Raw genomic sequence first — 15650 nt, 5'->3', positions numbered from 1 at the left:
TCACAGCAATACCGTCGGTAAGTGAACGTTACCATCGATATCGTTCTCCTCGGCCTTTCTCTGGGGCAAGCCCCACCCCCCACTCCAGCCAGAGGGGCAACATAGGTGGATAGGTGGGTTCAGGCAGCGTCGCAGAGCGGCGCGGCGCCCCTCAATCATCACTGGAAAAGCAGCAGCGGGCGGCAATGGGCTAGAGTCCCAGGGGTAGGCAACCTTGGCTCTTTTATGACTCGTGGACTTCAGCTCAGGAATTCTGGGAGTTGAAGTCCACGAGTCATAAAAGAGCCAAGGTTGCCTACCCCGGGGCTAGACGCAGGGGTCCTCAATCTTGGCAACTTTAAGTCTTGTGGACTTCAACTCCCAGAATACCTCAGCCAACAAAGCTGGCTGAGGAATTCTGGGAGTTGAAGTCCACAAGTCTTAAAGTTGCCACGGTTGAGGACCCCTGGTTAGAGGAGCGCCGCGGTGATTTGGCCCTGACTGTCAAGGAACCTTTGGCTGGCTCTCATCCCGCCTCCCAATTCAGACGCTCTTAAATGGGCGGTCTCTGGACTGCGATGAGCCGGATTAGCGCGGGCTCCGAAGAGATGCAAACCAGTTCGGGCTTTACTCTGTTGGTCTGTCCCCACTCCTTCTAGAGCGGAGTCCCACAATTTGCGTGGATTTCAAATACTATAATCTTTGGCTGGCATGTCGTGTAAAGCGGAGTTTGTGGGAAGTGCATCTGAGTAACGCTGAATTGGGGAAGGCGCTCCTGGGAGAAACCCATGAAAGATTACTTGTAGGCACTTTTATTTTAAATCAAATTAATGTAGTGCTGTTACCTTTTGCTTCAGCTCCTGATCAAATTGTCCATTAATTTTAATAAAAGACTACGCCATTTGGTTTAAAATGTAACAACATGATACTTAAAAGTAACAATATTCACGTTATTACTATTTTTAGCTGCTATATTTTTCATTATTGGTTATGTCAGAGACTTAGATCACAGTTTCCAGGATAGAGATTGCAGAGGGCAAAAGTCCTACAAATTCAGATTCCAACTCTTAACACTGGTCTCTAATAGCATGGCTATTCATTATTCTTTTAACGAAAGAGGTTGAACATTGAATCTGGGATAGAAGAACCATAGCTTATAGTGTTTGAGCACATGTTTTATGTTCAGAAAATCTTTGGTTCAGATTCTGTGGTCTTTACTTTTACTAGGAAAATTTAACCCAACAGTATTGACATTACTGGACTAGTGATCTGACTCATGTGGGTTCTGAATTCATAAAATACTTCCCAGCTTAATTCCCATATTTATAGATCATAAGTATCATATTGTCCTTGCTCTTCCTAATTTTAGGACTCTGTTCTTCTAAAGTAAGGCCAGCTAGACATTTCAAGGAAAGTTACAATAAGAACTGTTTCATATATGATACTGTTCCTAAACAGGAAAACAATATACAGTTTACTACTTGTAATGTGTACATGATATACATTATAATATATATTACAATATATTTAAATGTATTAAAGTTTTGCTCTCAAGTAAAAAAAAATATACATGCTATCCTAAGGAGATCTTGTAAAATCCAATGATTTTCTGTACACCCTTATGCAGATGACATTCAACTCTAATTTTCCATCCCAGACCTATTCCCTCTGTGTTTCCAATTGTCTCCCCAAATGTATCTCCTTATCTTCTCTAAACCTCAGCAAAATAACATTCCCAGTAGTGCTAAAAAATATAAGCTGACAGTGCCAAAGAGATATAAGGAAATAGTTATATATAGTTACCAGGTACATAAATTATGAAATGCTAATTTTACCGATCTTCAAATGTATTAGATTAAGCATAATGAAAAGGGTCATTTCTGTGAGTGACTGAGTGGGATATGTATTAGAACTATTAATCTGTTCTAGAATGATGGAACATTGACAAAAGGATATCTATGAGTTACCTATCATTAAATGTATTATTTTTACTTTTCCTTCCTACATCTTCAGCAAATCTGCATCCTCCTGTTAGAGAAGGAGACATCTATGGCCCATGGAGCCTCAAGGAATTGTCAAAGCTTTCCGCAAACGAAAGAAGTTGAGAGAAAATGTACACACTGTGCCTTTAAAGATTTGGAAAGAAGAAATCCAGAATCAGCAAGGTGATTTTCTTTCTTTCTTTCTTTCTGACTTTAATCATGTGAAGTTCTCATGATGTGGCTTGCACTGCTATTAATTTATGTGGTTTAATTTTATGGTTCCTTTCAGAGAAATGACTTAATCCTTAAAAAGTTCAGTCTCTACAGTGCAGTAATATAATAACATGACTATATATGTTATAAAACATTAACTTTCATTATATTTCATCAAACGATCAGATTTTCTTCATTCTGAAAAGATTTGTTACCTAACCCTATTTTGCTGGTCATCTTTCTCTATGGTATTTTTACCAGGGTGGTTGGAGCCAATCACAGCTTATGTGTTGCAAGCAGGAATTGGCCAGGCCAGAGCTGAGATCTTCTGTAAGAAGATTATTCACAACGGAGGACACATCTGCAGCCAGCTTTCCCCAGATGTGACACATGTAATAGTGGATGAAGACATGGATTTTGATCGGGCTTTTCGGCTCCTCAAACTCAAAAAGTTACCTCAGGGTTTGCAACTGGTTAAGGCATCATGGCTGAGTTCTTGTATTACAGTACAGCACATCTTGGACACTACTGACTATAGACTCATCATCCCAGAGAAGTAGGTCTCTCTTTTAAATTCTTTATCCAATTTGAATGAGGAAGGTTTCTGCAAAACTGATAATTCATCTTCAAAATGCAATAGAAAAAAGAACTTTATTCAATATTTTTAATAGAACCATCAGCCAGTCTCAAATATCCTATTTCTCCAGAAAGCGTCTGAGAAAGTGGTGGCTTTGATTATTTGGATGCTGATTTTACTGGATATTTCATCCGGGAAATAACACTGAACCTATTTTGGTTACTGTAGTACAGTGTTTCTCAACCTTGACAATTTTAAGGCATGTGGACTTCAACTCCCAGAATTCCACAGCCAGCATTGCTGGCTGTGGAATTCTGGGAGTTGAAGTCCACATGCCTTAAACTTGTCAAGGTTGAGAAACACTGCGTAGGTGAGCTAAGAAGAAACTATAGGTAGCTCTCGACTTACAACAGTTCGTTTAGTGACCATTCGAAGTTACAGTGGCACTGAAAAAAATGAGTTATGACCATTTTTCACACTTATAACCGTTGCAGCATCCCCATGGTCATGAGGATCAAAATTCTGACACCTGGCAACTATCTCATATTTATGATGGTTGTAGTATCCCAGGAGAAGCAAAGTCAATGGGGAAGCCAGATTCACTTAACAACTTAACAACTGCAGTGATTCATTTAATAACTGTGGCAAGAAAGTTTGTAAAATGGGGGAAAACTCACTTAACAAAGGTCTCACTCAGCAACAGAAATTTTGGGCTCAATTGTGGTCATGAGAACTACCTCCATATGGAATGGAATGTAACTGCTGTTTCTCTTGGATCTCTCAGTAGCTTCTATAGCATTGATCATAGTATCCTTCAGATCAATGGGTTATATGGCAAGCCTGAGCCTTGGGAGCACCTGTTTTGCAGTGATTCCAATTCTTCCTCTTAGAATGACCCAGAAGATGATGTGGGGACATTGCTGCTCAAATGTAGATCATTCACATGCGGTGTTCCATGGGATTCTGTCTTCTCCTCTGTTGTTTAACATCTACATGAAAGCAGTCAGGGAGTTTAAAAAAAAATTAAGCTGAAGTGTAACTGGATATTTTAACAAGACAGCAGTCCAAAACATGCTCTGAATCAAATATGTCTTTCTTATTAAGTACATATTTGATTTCTCTATTGATTTGTTGGAAATGGGCTCCATTTTCCACGAAGGTGAATATTATTGAATATATGTGAGAAATCTCAAATGTACATCATGTGCAAGAGATTAAGAATATTTCTGAACTAGAAGAAACTAGAACTACAGGAAAGAATGGGAAGAAAATTCCCAAACAAGAATAAAACAGCTTAGCTACAGGAAAATATTTGGAAGCTGTAATTCTGGCCAAAGGACATGATATAAAATATTAAAAGAAAGGACACCTATTTTTTTCTTTGGCCAAATTCACTGTTTTCTTATTTTGAATCTATAAATAACTGCACATAAATAATAAGTAAATATTCACATTTTCAGAAAATATGTTTCACTTCTGTTACTTTCTGAATTCTTTGGAATTTTATAATTTGACAAGAATGCCTAAACCTTTTCACTGAATCGTACCAATATATAATTGCAGTGATGAACACAGTGTGACATTGTTGAAAGAGAGGCCAATGGTATGTTTAGGAGGCCAAAAAATACAGCAGAAATCTTAGAATTGGTTCTGTAAAACCAGTGTGTGACTAATAGAATGTAAGTACATGTGATAATCTTTTTGTTCCAGTATGTGCCTGTTTAATATAAATAGCAAACATTTGGAAATCAGAATAGATACTTCACTAAAGCAAGCTCTGAACACCCCCCACCACATCTTTCAGAAGAGTATATCTCAAATGAATTTCCTAGTCCTGTTTTATATTATTCTTCATCTGCCTTTAGTTGATAAGAGAAATGCCCCAAATCCAATTATTTGTTGTTTGTTAATTCTTGGCAGATATCTGGATGAGACAGGCTTTTCAATGAAACAGTCACCATTACCTAAGGTTCACCCCAAAGCAGAGAACACAGTTATGGAACTGAAAGAAGAATCAAACACTGAGATCAGCTCTTTCTGTGATACTGAACAGGTAGTCTTTGACTTACGAACAGTTGCGTAATAATTGTTTGAAGTTATGGCAGTTTTGGAAAGGGTGCTTTAAATATTTTAGAAGGGCACTTCTGGCCCTTATAAAACGTTATGTGCCTCCTAAACTGGGTGCTGGGCAACCTATTTACACTTACGATCAGTAATCAAGTGCAGTGCAATTTTGTGATTACCATTTGCAATCTTGTAGGTATGAGCTCCACAGGCATGGGGCAGCAGGGAAAAAGAAATCACAGAGCTAAAATCCTTTTCTCCCTGCCTCTCTGAGGCTGAAGAGCTCCTCTGTGCTAAAATCCTTCTCTTCCTGCCTCTCCACTTGTGTTTCCTGGGAATCCCTTTGTGTAACTACTATGCAATTGCTTAATGATTGCACTGCGAGTGCCAGGATTGTGGTCACTGAGTGAAGTGGTTGTGTAGGCATCTCACGTAACAACCACTTCACTTAGTGGCAGAGATTCTGGTCCCAATTTTGGTCATTAAATGAGGGCTACCTGTAAATTTCTAGGATCAATAGGAAGCTACACATGTGAGCCTAATTACACATTTTTAGGCTAAGCCAGGGATTTTCTGTTAAAGTTAGCCAATGCCAAACTCTTATCTAAGGTTTGGAAACACCTTACTATTTGAGATTGTGAAAACAAATTGCCCAGTTTATACTTTTTTAAAAATAAATAAATCCAAAAGTGTTTTTTTTTATTTATACATTTTAAAATTTAAATATTTAAATAAACAAACTGAATAAAAATCAAAGCATCCTTAGTAAACCTAGGCTTATAAAGCATGTGTCTTTTATTTATGTTTGTTTTTCAGAGAATTATAGGAAAATAGAAAAAATAATATGTGGTAAATTCTGTTATCATGCAGTTCTCCATTCAAAGTATATTGGTGTACATTTAGCCTTTATTTATTTTTTTGCCTTATTTATTTATGAATGAAATGTATTTGTCACCCATCTCATATCCAATGACTTTGGGTGGGTTACAACATAATTTCAAAATATTCTGGTTGCATTTTGTAAATTTCCTAAAGACTTTGATATGGTATCTGGACTTCACTGAATAAAAAGTAAAAACTGTTGTTCAATATTTTTCTGTTCTGAGCTTCCTAATAGGGTACCCAAGGTATCATATATGGAATTTTGGTTCCTTCTTACGGCTATAGAATGTGGAGTTGGCAAATACCTACTAACTGTAAAACATGGAACAAAATATTCATTATTACTTTTTACCATGCTTTAAACATAGAACACATTTACCATGACAATCAATTGTATTTTGGTCATCCCAGATATTTTGCCATCTGTACTTCCTAGTTCTTGATCACCATTACTAGGAACATAAATTGTAGATATGAAACTGTTAGTTCAATTGATATTTGCTTTGACTCTGGGTTTCTGTGATTATTTCTCATGGGTCTTAATTCTGCTCTGTATTTTATTTTTATTTCTTTAATATAATTTTTATTGAAGAAATTTTAACAAGATAAAAGCAAGACAAATATTACAAAAGAAACAAAGAAAATGAAGAATTGTGTCCCATACTTTACAATGTCTATATATTGTGGCAGAATGAGCTCATATTCTGTGATTGGATAAATGATCACTCAATTTCATTGCTCCCTCTTCTGCTTGTTCTGTGTATCTCAAAGAGGATGTTAGGTGATGAAGAAATTGAAGAGGACAAAGCTGTTGTCACTCTGCAAGAACTGAAGGCACTGAGGTCAGGTCAGGAGCTGAACACTTCGTCAGAAGGCTCATCAGCGGGCATTTCCCCTGGCAAGTGGGTTTGCGCTCAGTCTTCTGAAAGCAAGAAAACTAATCATAATCAGTGCATTACAGAGAAGCTGGAAGTGCTGGCTAAAGCCTACACTGTCCAAGGAGACAAGTGGAGGGGTCTAAGCTACTCGAAAGCCATTAATGCGCTCAAGAGTTATCATAAACCTGTTACATCTTATCAGGTAAATAAGACAAAGCTTACTAAGCATGCATGTTTTTCTGTCACATACCTACTTTCTCCAAGGTACCTTTCTGGCTTAGTATTTTTTATTTTCTTTTTCCAGGAAAAGTTCCAATTTGTGTTCTCTTTAATGCTATATAGACAAGTAATTTCAAACAGCTGAGGCCTGCATCCTACTTACAATATCCCTATTATTCCATCCTGCTTTTTGGAAAGTATTTTACTAATTCTACAATGTAAATGCAGAAACTTTTAACATGATTATGCTGCACTTCTGATCTTTTGAAAAGAGTGCAGAGAAAGGCTGAAGCTGCCTTGAGATTTAGAAAAAAGATCAGTAGGCCAAAAGTAAAAGATACAAGGGTGTGTTTATAAAGCTTGCATAGTTTTCTAAATACTAATCATAGTTTTTTAGGATGGGGTCTATATTAGCAAGTTAGGTATGCACTAGGGATAATGAAACACAGCATCCCTAAAATACTCAGAGTAAATCAGTGTTTGAGCTTTGCTTTGAACTAGTTTCATTGTTCTTTCAGGAAGCCTGTAAGATTCCTGGAATTGGAAAACAGATGGCAGAAAAGATTGTAGAAATCCTGGAGAGTGGGCACCTTCGAAAACTTGACCACATCAGTGACAGTGTCTCAGTGCTAGAATTATTTTCCAATATATGGGGAGCAGGAGTAAAGACTAGCCAGATGTGGTACCAGCAGGTAATTCTCTATCCTCTATGTAGCAATTATTCTGTGGTCATTGCCTTCTATTTGTTCATGTTATATCTTTGCTGCAAGGCATATGAGTTTATATTTGTATTGCTACTTTTTTAGTTATGATTTATTCAGGGGACTTCCTCTGGAGATTTTATATTGTCTATATTGGACACATAATGCTAGTGTCCTCTTTTCCTACCTTATAGTGTATATAAAGATACGTTAACTTTATTTGTATCAATCTTTTTCCTTTATTACCAGTAGCAACAGTTTATGCAAAAGCATCAGATTCATTCGGAATCACTATGGTGTTTTCCAGTAGCAACACCATGACCTTTGTGTGTGTGTGTGGTGTATGTGTGTGTGTCCGTGTAAATGAATGCTCACGCGTTTTGAGTTTCTGTTCGTGAAAAAATATGATACCTTCTCAGCATTGTACGTGATTTGCAGGGGGAAATTAGGACAATATTGCAAACAGCGCATTGGGTGTTGTCATTCCAATGACACCACATCAGTTCTAGTTTCTATGATATCGCCTATTAAGGATTACTGAAAACAAAATTCCTATATTTCTGTTTCGTGTTCTACCCAGGGTTTTCGCACTCTGCATGATATCCGCACTAGGGCCTCTCTCACCAGCCAGCAAGCTATCGGCCTTAAGTATTATGAGGACTTCTTGGAGCGCATGCCACGGCAGGAAGCTGCTGAAATTGAACAGACTGTGGGTACCTTGTTGAAACTATAGCAAGATGTTGACAGAAAATCATATGCTATTTTTCACCAGATTTTAATCATAATGCTATTCGGTCTTGATTTTGTTGATGACTCATATTTTTTCCCCATTTGACAGCTTGCCAAATAAAACCCCCCAAAATATTTTCCAAAAGAATACTATATTAGAGGTACCATTTACTTAAACACTAACATATTTTCCATGTTGATTCCACCCATCTTTCAAATTTATTACTTGCGTAGATATTTTGGGGGCATTCCCCTCTTTAGTTTATTATTTCAGATGCTAAAACTGGGAGTCACCTTGCCCTGAAAGAGGCAAGGTGCCACACCAAGTATACCTGCCTTAGAGCAGCTTATCAAAATGGACACTTCTTTATTAGAGTGTAGATAATAAGGCAGATGACTTTGATGAAAATATCAGGAACTGTTACCAAGGCAAAATGGAGTGATTTTTTTTTTAAAATCCAAAGAAGTAAGATAACATTTGGAAGTGACTCGGGCAGGCACTTCATTGATTCATAGGAGTGTACAAAGGGGGAGGATGTACAACCCAGACTTTCAAGGCTCAGTTATTATAGCTAATCTCAGTAAAAGTAGTTTTAGCCTTCCTGTGGAGTTGATTTCTCACTCTTGTCTTATTTAATGTGACTGTCATAGAAAAAAGCACCACCTAAGACTTTATGACAGTGGCGTAGCGTGGGTTGTCAGCACCCGGGGCAAGGCAAGTAATTTGCGCCCCCCCCTCCACAGTGGGCAGCGACCCAGCAGCTCGGATCGGATTCGCACAGGCAGGGGCAGAGAGCTGCGAGTGCAAGCGCGCCCTCCCAGATGTTGCGCCCGGTGTGGCCGGCCCCCCCTGCACCCCCCACGCTACGCCTCTGCTTTATGACCTCATGTTCTTTCACAACTGGAGAGCACTTTTTTTTTTCTACTTTCAAATAGCACAGGCTGAGGAAGACTGGCTTAACTTAACTTCCTTTTATATACCAGCCACCCAAGCCATGACTCTTAATGAAACCTCTTATTTGAAGCCATGCTCTCTCTCTCTCTCTCTCTCTCTCTCTCTCTCTCTCTCTCTCTCTCTCTCTCTCNAATGCTCACGCGTTTTGAGTTTCTGTTCGTGAAAAAATATGATACCTTCTCAGCATTGTACGTGATTTGCAGGGGGAAATTAGGACAATATTGCAAACAGCGCATTGGGTGTTGTCATTCCAATGACACCACATCAGTTCTAGTTTCTATGATATCGCCTATTAAGGATTACTGAAAACAAAATTCCTATATTTCTGTTACGTGTTCTACCCAGGGTTTTCGCACTCTGCATGACATCCGCACTAGGGCCTCTCTCACCAGCCAGCAAGCTATCGGCCTTAAGTATTATGAGGACTTCTTGGAGCGCATGCCACGGCAGGAAGCTGCTGAAATTGAACAGACTGTGGGTACCTTGTTGAAACTATAGCAAGATGTTGACAGAATATCATATGCTATTTTTCACCAGATTTTAATCATAATGCTATTCGGTCTTGATTTTGTTGATGACTCATATTTTTTCCCCATTTGACAGCTTGCCAAATAAAACTCCCCAAAATATTTTCCAAAAGAATACCATATTAGAGGTACCATTTACTTAAACACTAGCATATTTTCCATGTTGATTCCACCCATCTTTCAAATTTATTACTCGCGTAGATATTTTGGGGGCATTCCCCTCTTTAGTTTACTATTTCAGATGCTAAAACTGGGAGTCACCTTGCCCTGCAAAGAGGCAAGGTGCCACACCAAGTATACCTGCCTTGGAGCAGCTTATCAAAATGGACACTTCTTTATTAGAGTGTAGATAATAAGGCAGATGACTTTGATGAAAATATCAAGAACTGTTACCAAGGCAAAATGGAGTGGATTTTTTTTTTAAATCCAAAGAAGTAAGATAACATTTGGAAGTGACTCAGGCAGGCACCTCATTGATTCATAAGAGTGTACAAAGGGGGAAGATGTACAACCAGACTTTCAAGGCTCAGTTATTATAGCTAATCTCAGTAAAAGTAGTTTTAGCCTGCCTGTGGAGTTGATTTCTCACTCTTGTCTTATTTAATGTTACTGTCATAGAAAAAAGCACCACCTAAGACTTTATGACCTCATGTTCTTTCACAACTGGAGAGCACATTTTTTTTCTACTTTCAAATAGCACAGGCTGAGGAAGACTGGCTTAACTTAACTTCCTTTTATATACCAGCCACCCAAGCCATGACTCTTAATGAAACCTCTTATTTGAAGCCATGCTCCCTCCCCCCCCCCTCTCTCCATATTTGCACAAAAGCAAAGAAACATGGCTCTAATCACATCCATACTTCTGTCTATCAGAAATCAATTTCCCTTTTTAAGCACATTTACTGCAGAAATTGAAGATTTCCTTTTTTAGAAAGTTGGAGTTCCTTACAACTGACTAAGTAAAAAATTAAAACCTCCATCCGTGTTAATATATTTTTATTTCTATGCTCTGCGAGTCTTTGTACCTGACCTAAAATCAATTTAGGAAGCCTTTAATAAATTCCCAATATGTTATGCCAATCCTTCTCTAAATAATTCTCAGATAACTGGTAGGATGATGACAAAAACATCTGTGACTTTCTCTCTTTGCTCTCTTGGTAAGGAAACAGTGCTTTGCACTCTTCTAGCCAAATGTTTTCTCCCTTGTCTTTATATGTTTGGGCTGGACCACACCTCAGGTTTATATATTAATGCAGCTCTTTAAATTCAGAGATCTAAGCCACATAAAAACCCTTTTCATTGTTCCTGTTGTACAGTGGAATTGCCATGGCAGCACTGGGCAGCATGACGCTGTCACTCAGTCACAGTGCCTGCCCCTAAAGAATGCATAGTTGCCAGGTAGGGCATCACCCCTTACATAGGATTAAAGTTCTTTGGGGAGCCTCCGCCCTTGGGAATGGGCCTATTGTGGATTGATGGGATTACCCTTCTCTTGCCTACCTCGGGGAAGAGACAAGAGAAAGAGGGGATTAGCTGCTGTCTGTCGAAGATCCAAGGTGCAGTATGGGGTTTGCTGCTTTCAAGAAAACTTAATTGGGGATGCAGAGGGGGCAGATCTGCATTAGAAAAGCCATGAAGGTGATTCCAAATGTTGCAGGGCAAAGGTTAATGGGTTTATTCCTCACTAATGAAGGATGATCCCGGAGACTGACAAGGGGCACTCATCCTCTAAACTGATTTCCCCCCCACCCACACACACACACACACTCCCAATGTTCTGAACCGGTAGCTATGTCTTTGTTTGGTAAAATGGATGATTGGCATCATAATGCTGATAATCCTGCATACCGAAATTACCTTCAAACGATGCTTTAATAAAGACAGTGAAGGAAAGTGGCTGACAGGGAACTTATCACTGGGCATACACTTATTGGACTGGTAGTTCCACTTCTTGATATTTAACTGCACTTCTGAAAGAACAGTCAGTTTCTTGTGATTAAGGTCCCATACATGATATCAAAGTAAGAGATGCAGACCTATAGCAGGAGAATCAGCCCATCTCAGGCAAGGCCAAATTGAATCCTTTTCAGTGTGGAGCCTTCTCTGGGTCTCTGTACATCTTGCATACTAGTTGTCCTGTGAAAGAATAACTTTTAAAAATGCCTACCTCCATTCCAACTTTATTCTCATTTGCATCATAGGCATTTCATAGAATTTTATTTTCCCAGTTATGTAGCATAACTCTTAAGGAATGGAAGGACTGTCGTGAGTTTACCTAAAGAACAGCAACATCTTGTAATAGATGTATATGTTTTGTTATTCCATAACTTATATGCCATTTCTGAATTTTGTGCACATAGAAAATTTATAATGAATGAATGGGCCCCTGTAGAATTTTCCATGATTAAGAGGCAGGGCTCCAGTGCCCTGTCTATACTCTTTACCTCTCCCTGTATTCTAAGAGAAACAGAATAAATCTAATGGAATTTCCCCTTTATTTCCATGATGTTACTTTACCGTTCATTAGAAAATATTTGGATTATGGTGGCACTTACTTTTCAGTTTGTTTTATTTCTTATGCATCGCAAGCAAATGAGATGCTAGGCAATTGAATTACAGGTATTCCTTGACTTACAACCATTTCTTTAACAACCGTTTGAAGTTATGAGGGTGCTAAAAAAAGTGACTTATTACTGGTCCTTGCACTTATCATCACATGTCCCCGCGGCCGTGTGATTAAAATTTGGGCACTTGGCAACTGGCATGTATTTACAATGGTTAATGTATCCTGGGGTCACAGGATCGCCATTTGTGACCTTCCCAGGTAGTTTCCAACAAGCAAAGTCATTGAGAGAATCCAGGTTCCTTTAACAACCATGTGACCTGCTTAATGACTGCAGCAAAAAATTCATAAAATTGTCAGTGGCTCCTTTATTTTCCTTAGTGAAGCTTTGGTCTCAATTGTGGTTGTAAGTTGAGGACTGAGGGGTCCTTGGTGGTCTCTGAGATTGGTTGTTTTCTAGCGATAGCATGTGATGCTAGCTAGCATTATTAGCACTGATGATTTTACCTAGTTCAGGTAATGAAACATCTGCAAGAAAACAATCAAGCCCAGAAAGCACCAAGGGCCCCTCATTTCAACTCTGAGCTTCAATGCTCTCCTTCATAAGTTGAGAATTGTTGGTATTTCAGTAAGTGGTATTTGAGAGAAGTTAATTTCTCTGATCTGTCTCTTTAAGGTTAGAAAAGCAGCTCAGTCTATTATATCTGAACTAGTGTGTATAGCATGTGGCTCTTTCCGGCGTGGAAAACCTACTTGTGGAGATGTGGATGTACTGGTGACTCATCCTGATGGACACTCCCACCAAGGAGTATTCAGCAAACTGCTCAACGTTCTTCATAAAAGTGGTAAGAGAATATCAGCTGGTTCTGCGGTGGGGGTGGGAGTTCAGAATCGTATTCCTGAATATATCCACCTTGAGAACTATTTAAAGCAGGGGTGTCAAACTCAATTTCATTGAGGGCCGTATCAGCATTACGGTTGCCCTCGGGGGGCCGGGTGGGTGCGACCAGGGTGGGTGAGGCCTACTGGGTGGGCGTGGATGGAGTGGGTGTGGCCTACTGGATGGGCATGACCAGCTCTACATCGTTCGCGTCAAGGGTGCCTGTGGGGGCCTGGGCAGGAGTGGGACAGATCTGGGGGTCTCTGGCAGAAGGGGGTGGGACTGGGGCAAGCACCAAGGCATGGTCCATTTTTTCATTCCTCATAAAGGGTGACACCTCCCCAGCATGCACCCAGGGGGTGGGGCCGACACGGCAGGGGCTGATTCCTTGCTGTTTGTAGATGGCCTTGTGGAGCTAAGACTGAATGCATTTCAGCATAGATGGCCACCACAAAATTGTACATTGGCTCCCGGCCGGCCTGGGCCAGAGCCAAGGCAATGGGGTCCATTCCCTCACTGTTTCCAGGATGGCTTTGCGGGCCACAAAACCACTTCGCGGGCCGCATCTGGCCCCCGGGCCTTGTGTTTGACATGTCTGATTTAAAGAAACGTAAGTAGGAATACAGAAGAGGCCTAGTTTTGTTAGCTTGAGTTGATCTTGGCCCTTTTCCCTAACGCTGACTACTGTGGACCAGTAATCGCTGCTATACTGGGAAAAGCTCTTCTCTTTCTTTCTTGGACACTGATCTGAGTCCTCAGGCAGGACCTGAGACAGATATAAGTAAGAGGGTAGCTCTTGGTGTCAACTTACTTCTCGATTTTTTGCAATAATATTACAGTATTTGTCTCACATATTGTGCTTTCCGCTCAGGCTTTCTCACGGATGACTTGGTGAATCAGGAAGACAATGGCACCCAGCAGAAGTACCTCGGAGTCTGCCGTTTGCCAGGCCCAGACAAGCACCACAGACGCCTTGACATCATTGTGGTCCCCTACAGAGAGTTTGCCTGTGCTTTGTTGTACTTCACAGGCTCAGCCCACTTCAACCGCTCCATGCGAGCCCTGGCCAGGACTAAAGGCATGAGCCTGTCAGAGCACGCCCTCTGCAGTGGTGTAGTGCGAGGGCCAGAGGGCCTCAAAACCGGATCTGGGATTGTCCTGTCCACGCCTACTGAAAAGGATGTGTTTGCACATCTGGGGTTGCCTTACCGGGAGCCACATGAGAGGGACTGGTAGAGACAAGACAAGAAGTAGCCCCAGTTAGCTTCAGGGAGATATGGGGGCTTGCATAAGATTTTCAAACATACCGTATGTCCTTTGCTTGTTTTCCTTGAGGCATATTTGCAAACCAAAGGACTTGGTGAGCAGCTTATAATTTTTCCTCATTGTGAAAATCCCAAGATCTTTAAAGTCTTTTATTAGCTTTGAAAGATTTCAGTGAGAGGAAAAAACTATGGACAAATCAACTCATTCAGTTAGCAATTCCAGGAATGAGAGACTGTTATTGTAAATCTTTTTTGCACATTAAAAAAGCAATTACAGGGAGTCCTTGACTTACAACAGTTCTTTTAGTGACTGTTCAAAGTTACTATGGCATTGAAAAAAGTGACTTATGATCGTTTTTCACACTTATGACCGTTGCAGCATCCCCATGGTCACCTGATCAAAATTCAGACGCTGGAGCAACTGACGCGTATTTGTGACAGTTGCAGTGTCCCAGGATCATGTGATCATCTTTTGCGACCTTTTGACAAGCAAAGTCAATGGAGAAACCAGATTCACTTAACAACCATGTGACTAAGAACTGCAGTGATTCACTTAACAAATGTGGCGAGAAATGTCATAAAATGGGACAAAACCCACTTAACAAATTTCTCGCCAGCAACATAAATTTTGGGCTCAATTGTGGTTGTAAGTTGAGGACTACCTGTAATGTCTACTAAGGACAAATGGAACATTTACAAAATTTAACTAATTTTAAAAACAGGAATTGCAGAGTTACTATCCTTACAATATTTTGGAGATCTCCTATGGGAAAGACCACTTCAGAAGACTATATGTACAGTACATTGCAGAGCTGCCTGGAGGACTTTGGGCTAATTACACTCTCAACCTAATCCATCTCATAGGGTTGTTGTAAGAAAAATAGGCAGGAGGTTAATGTACAACATCTTGAATTGTACAAAATAAAGATGGCATGTAAATCTAATAATTAATTTAAAAATTGCTGGGGCTAAAGGACAGGGCTTCCTCTTTTTGTCACCAAATTTGCTTTCTTGCAGGCTGCTGGAAATCTGATAATTTGCAGAAGACGCTTGAAATTAGGCAGAGGATTGAATGAAATTAGGCCAAGAATCATACGTGGTTCTGGAGCTGCATTTGATCTATGGAAAGAAAAGGCAATTCATTATTTGCACTTCATAATTAATTTCTTATTAATTAGCTTAAGTTCCATTTTAAGGAATATATTTTTAATATTCTTCAAATAGTAATAGCATCAG

At 39.8% G+C, this 15650-nt stretch overlaps 1 protein-coding gene across 1 annotated transcript; it reads left to right on the top strand.

Moving 5' to 3' along the window:
- Positions 1–3: 3 nt before the first annotated feature.
- POLL (DNA polymerase lambda) lies at positions 4–14687 on the top strand. The gene is made up of 9 exons (XM_015813448.1): positions 4–17; positions 1993–2144; positions 2436–2730; positions 4672–4804; positions 6469–6777; positions 7313–7486; positions 8076–8204; positions 12946–13114; positions 14021–14687. Exons 2-9 carry the CDS (start codon positions 2036–2038, stop codon positions 14383–14385), a joined length of 1683 nt encoding a protein of 560 aa, XP_015668934.1. The 5' UTR covers positions 4–17; positions 1993–2035; the 3' UTR covers positions 14386–14687.
- The last annotated feature ends 963 nt before the right edge of the window (positions 14688–15650 follow it).

This window comes from Protobothrops mucrosquamatus, unplaced genomic scaffold (assembly GCF_001527695.2).
Source record: "Protobothrops mucrosquamatus isolate PMUCROS unplaced genomic scaffold, P.Mucros_1.0 scaffold156, whole genome shotgun sequence".
Taxonomy (NCBI): Eukaryota; Metazoa; Chordata; class Lepidosauria; order Squamata; family Viperidae; genus Protobothrops; species Protobothrops mucrosquamatus.
Note: the sequence above shows the minus strand (reverse complement) of the source record. Positions and strands in the feature narration are given on the sequence as shown.

Excerpts from the sequence above, each read along its gene's own strand:
- POLL (XM_015813448.1), top strand. The coding sequence starts at position 2,036 with ATGGAGCCTCAAGGAATTGTCAAAGCTTTCCGCAAACGAAAGAAGTTG. Across the intron at positions 2,145-2,435 it reads AGAAATCCAGAATCAGCAAG|GGTGGTTGGAGCCAATCACA; the intron begins GTGATTTTCTTT and ends TATTTTTACCAG. Across the intron at positions 8,205-12,945 it reads CTGCTGAAATTGAACAGACT|GTTAGAAAAGCAGCTCAGTC; the intron begins GTGGGTACCTTG and ends TGTCTCTTTAAG.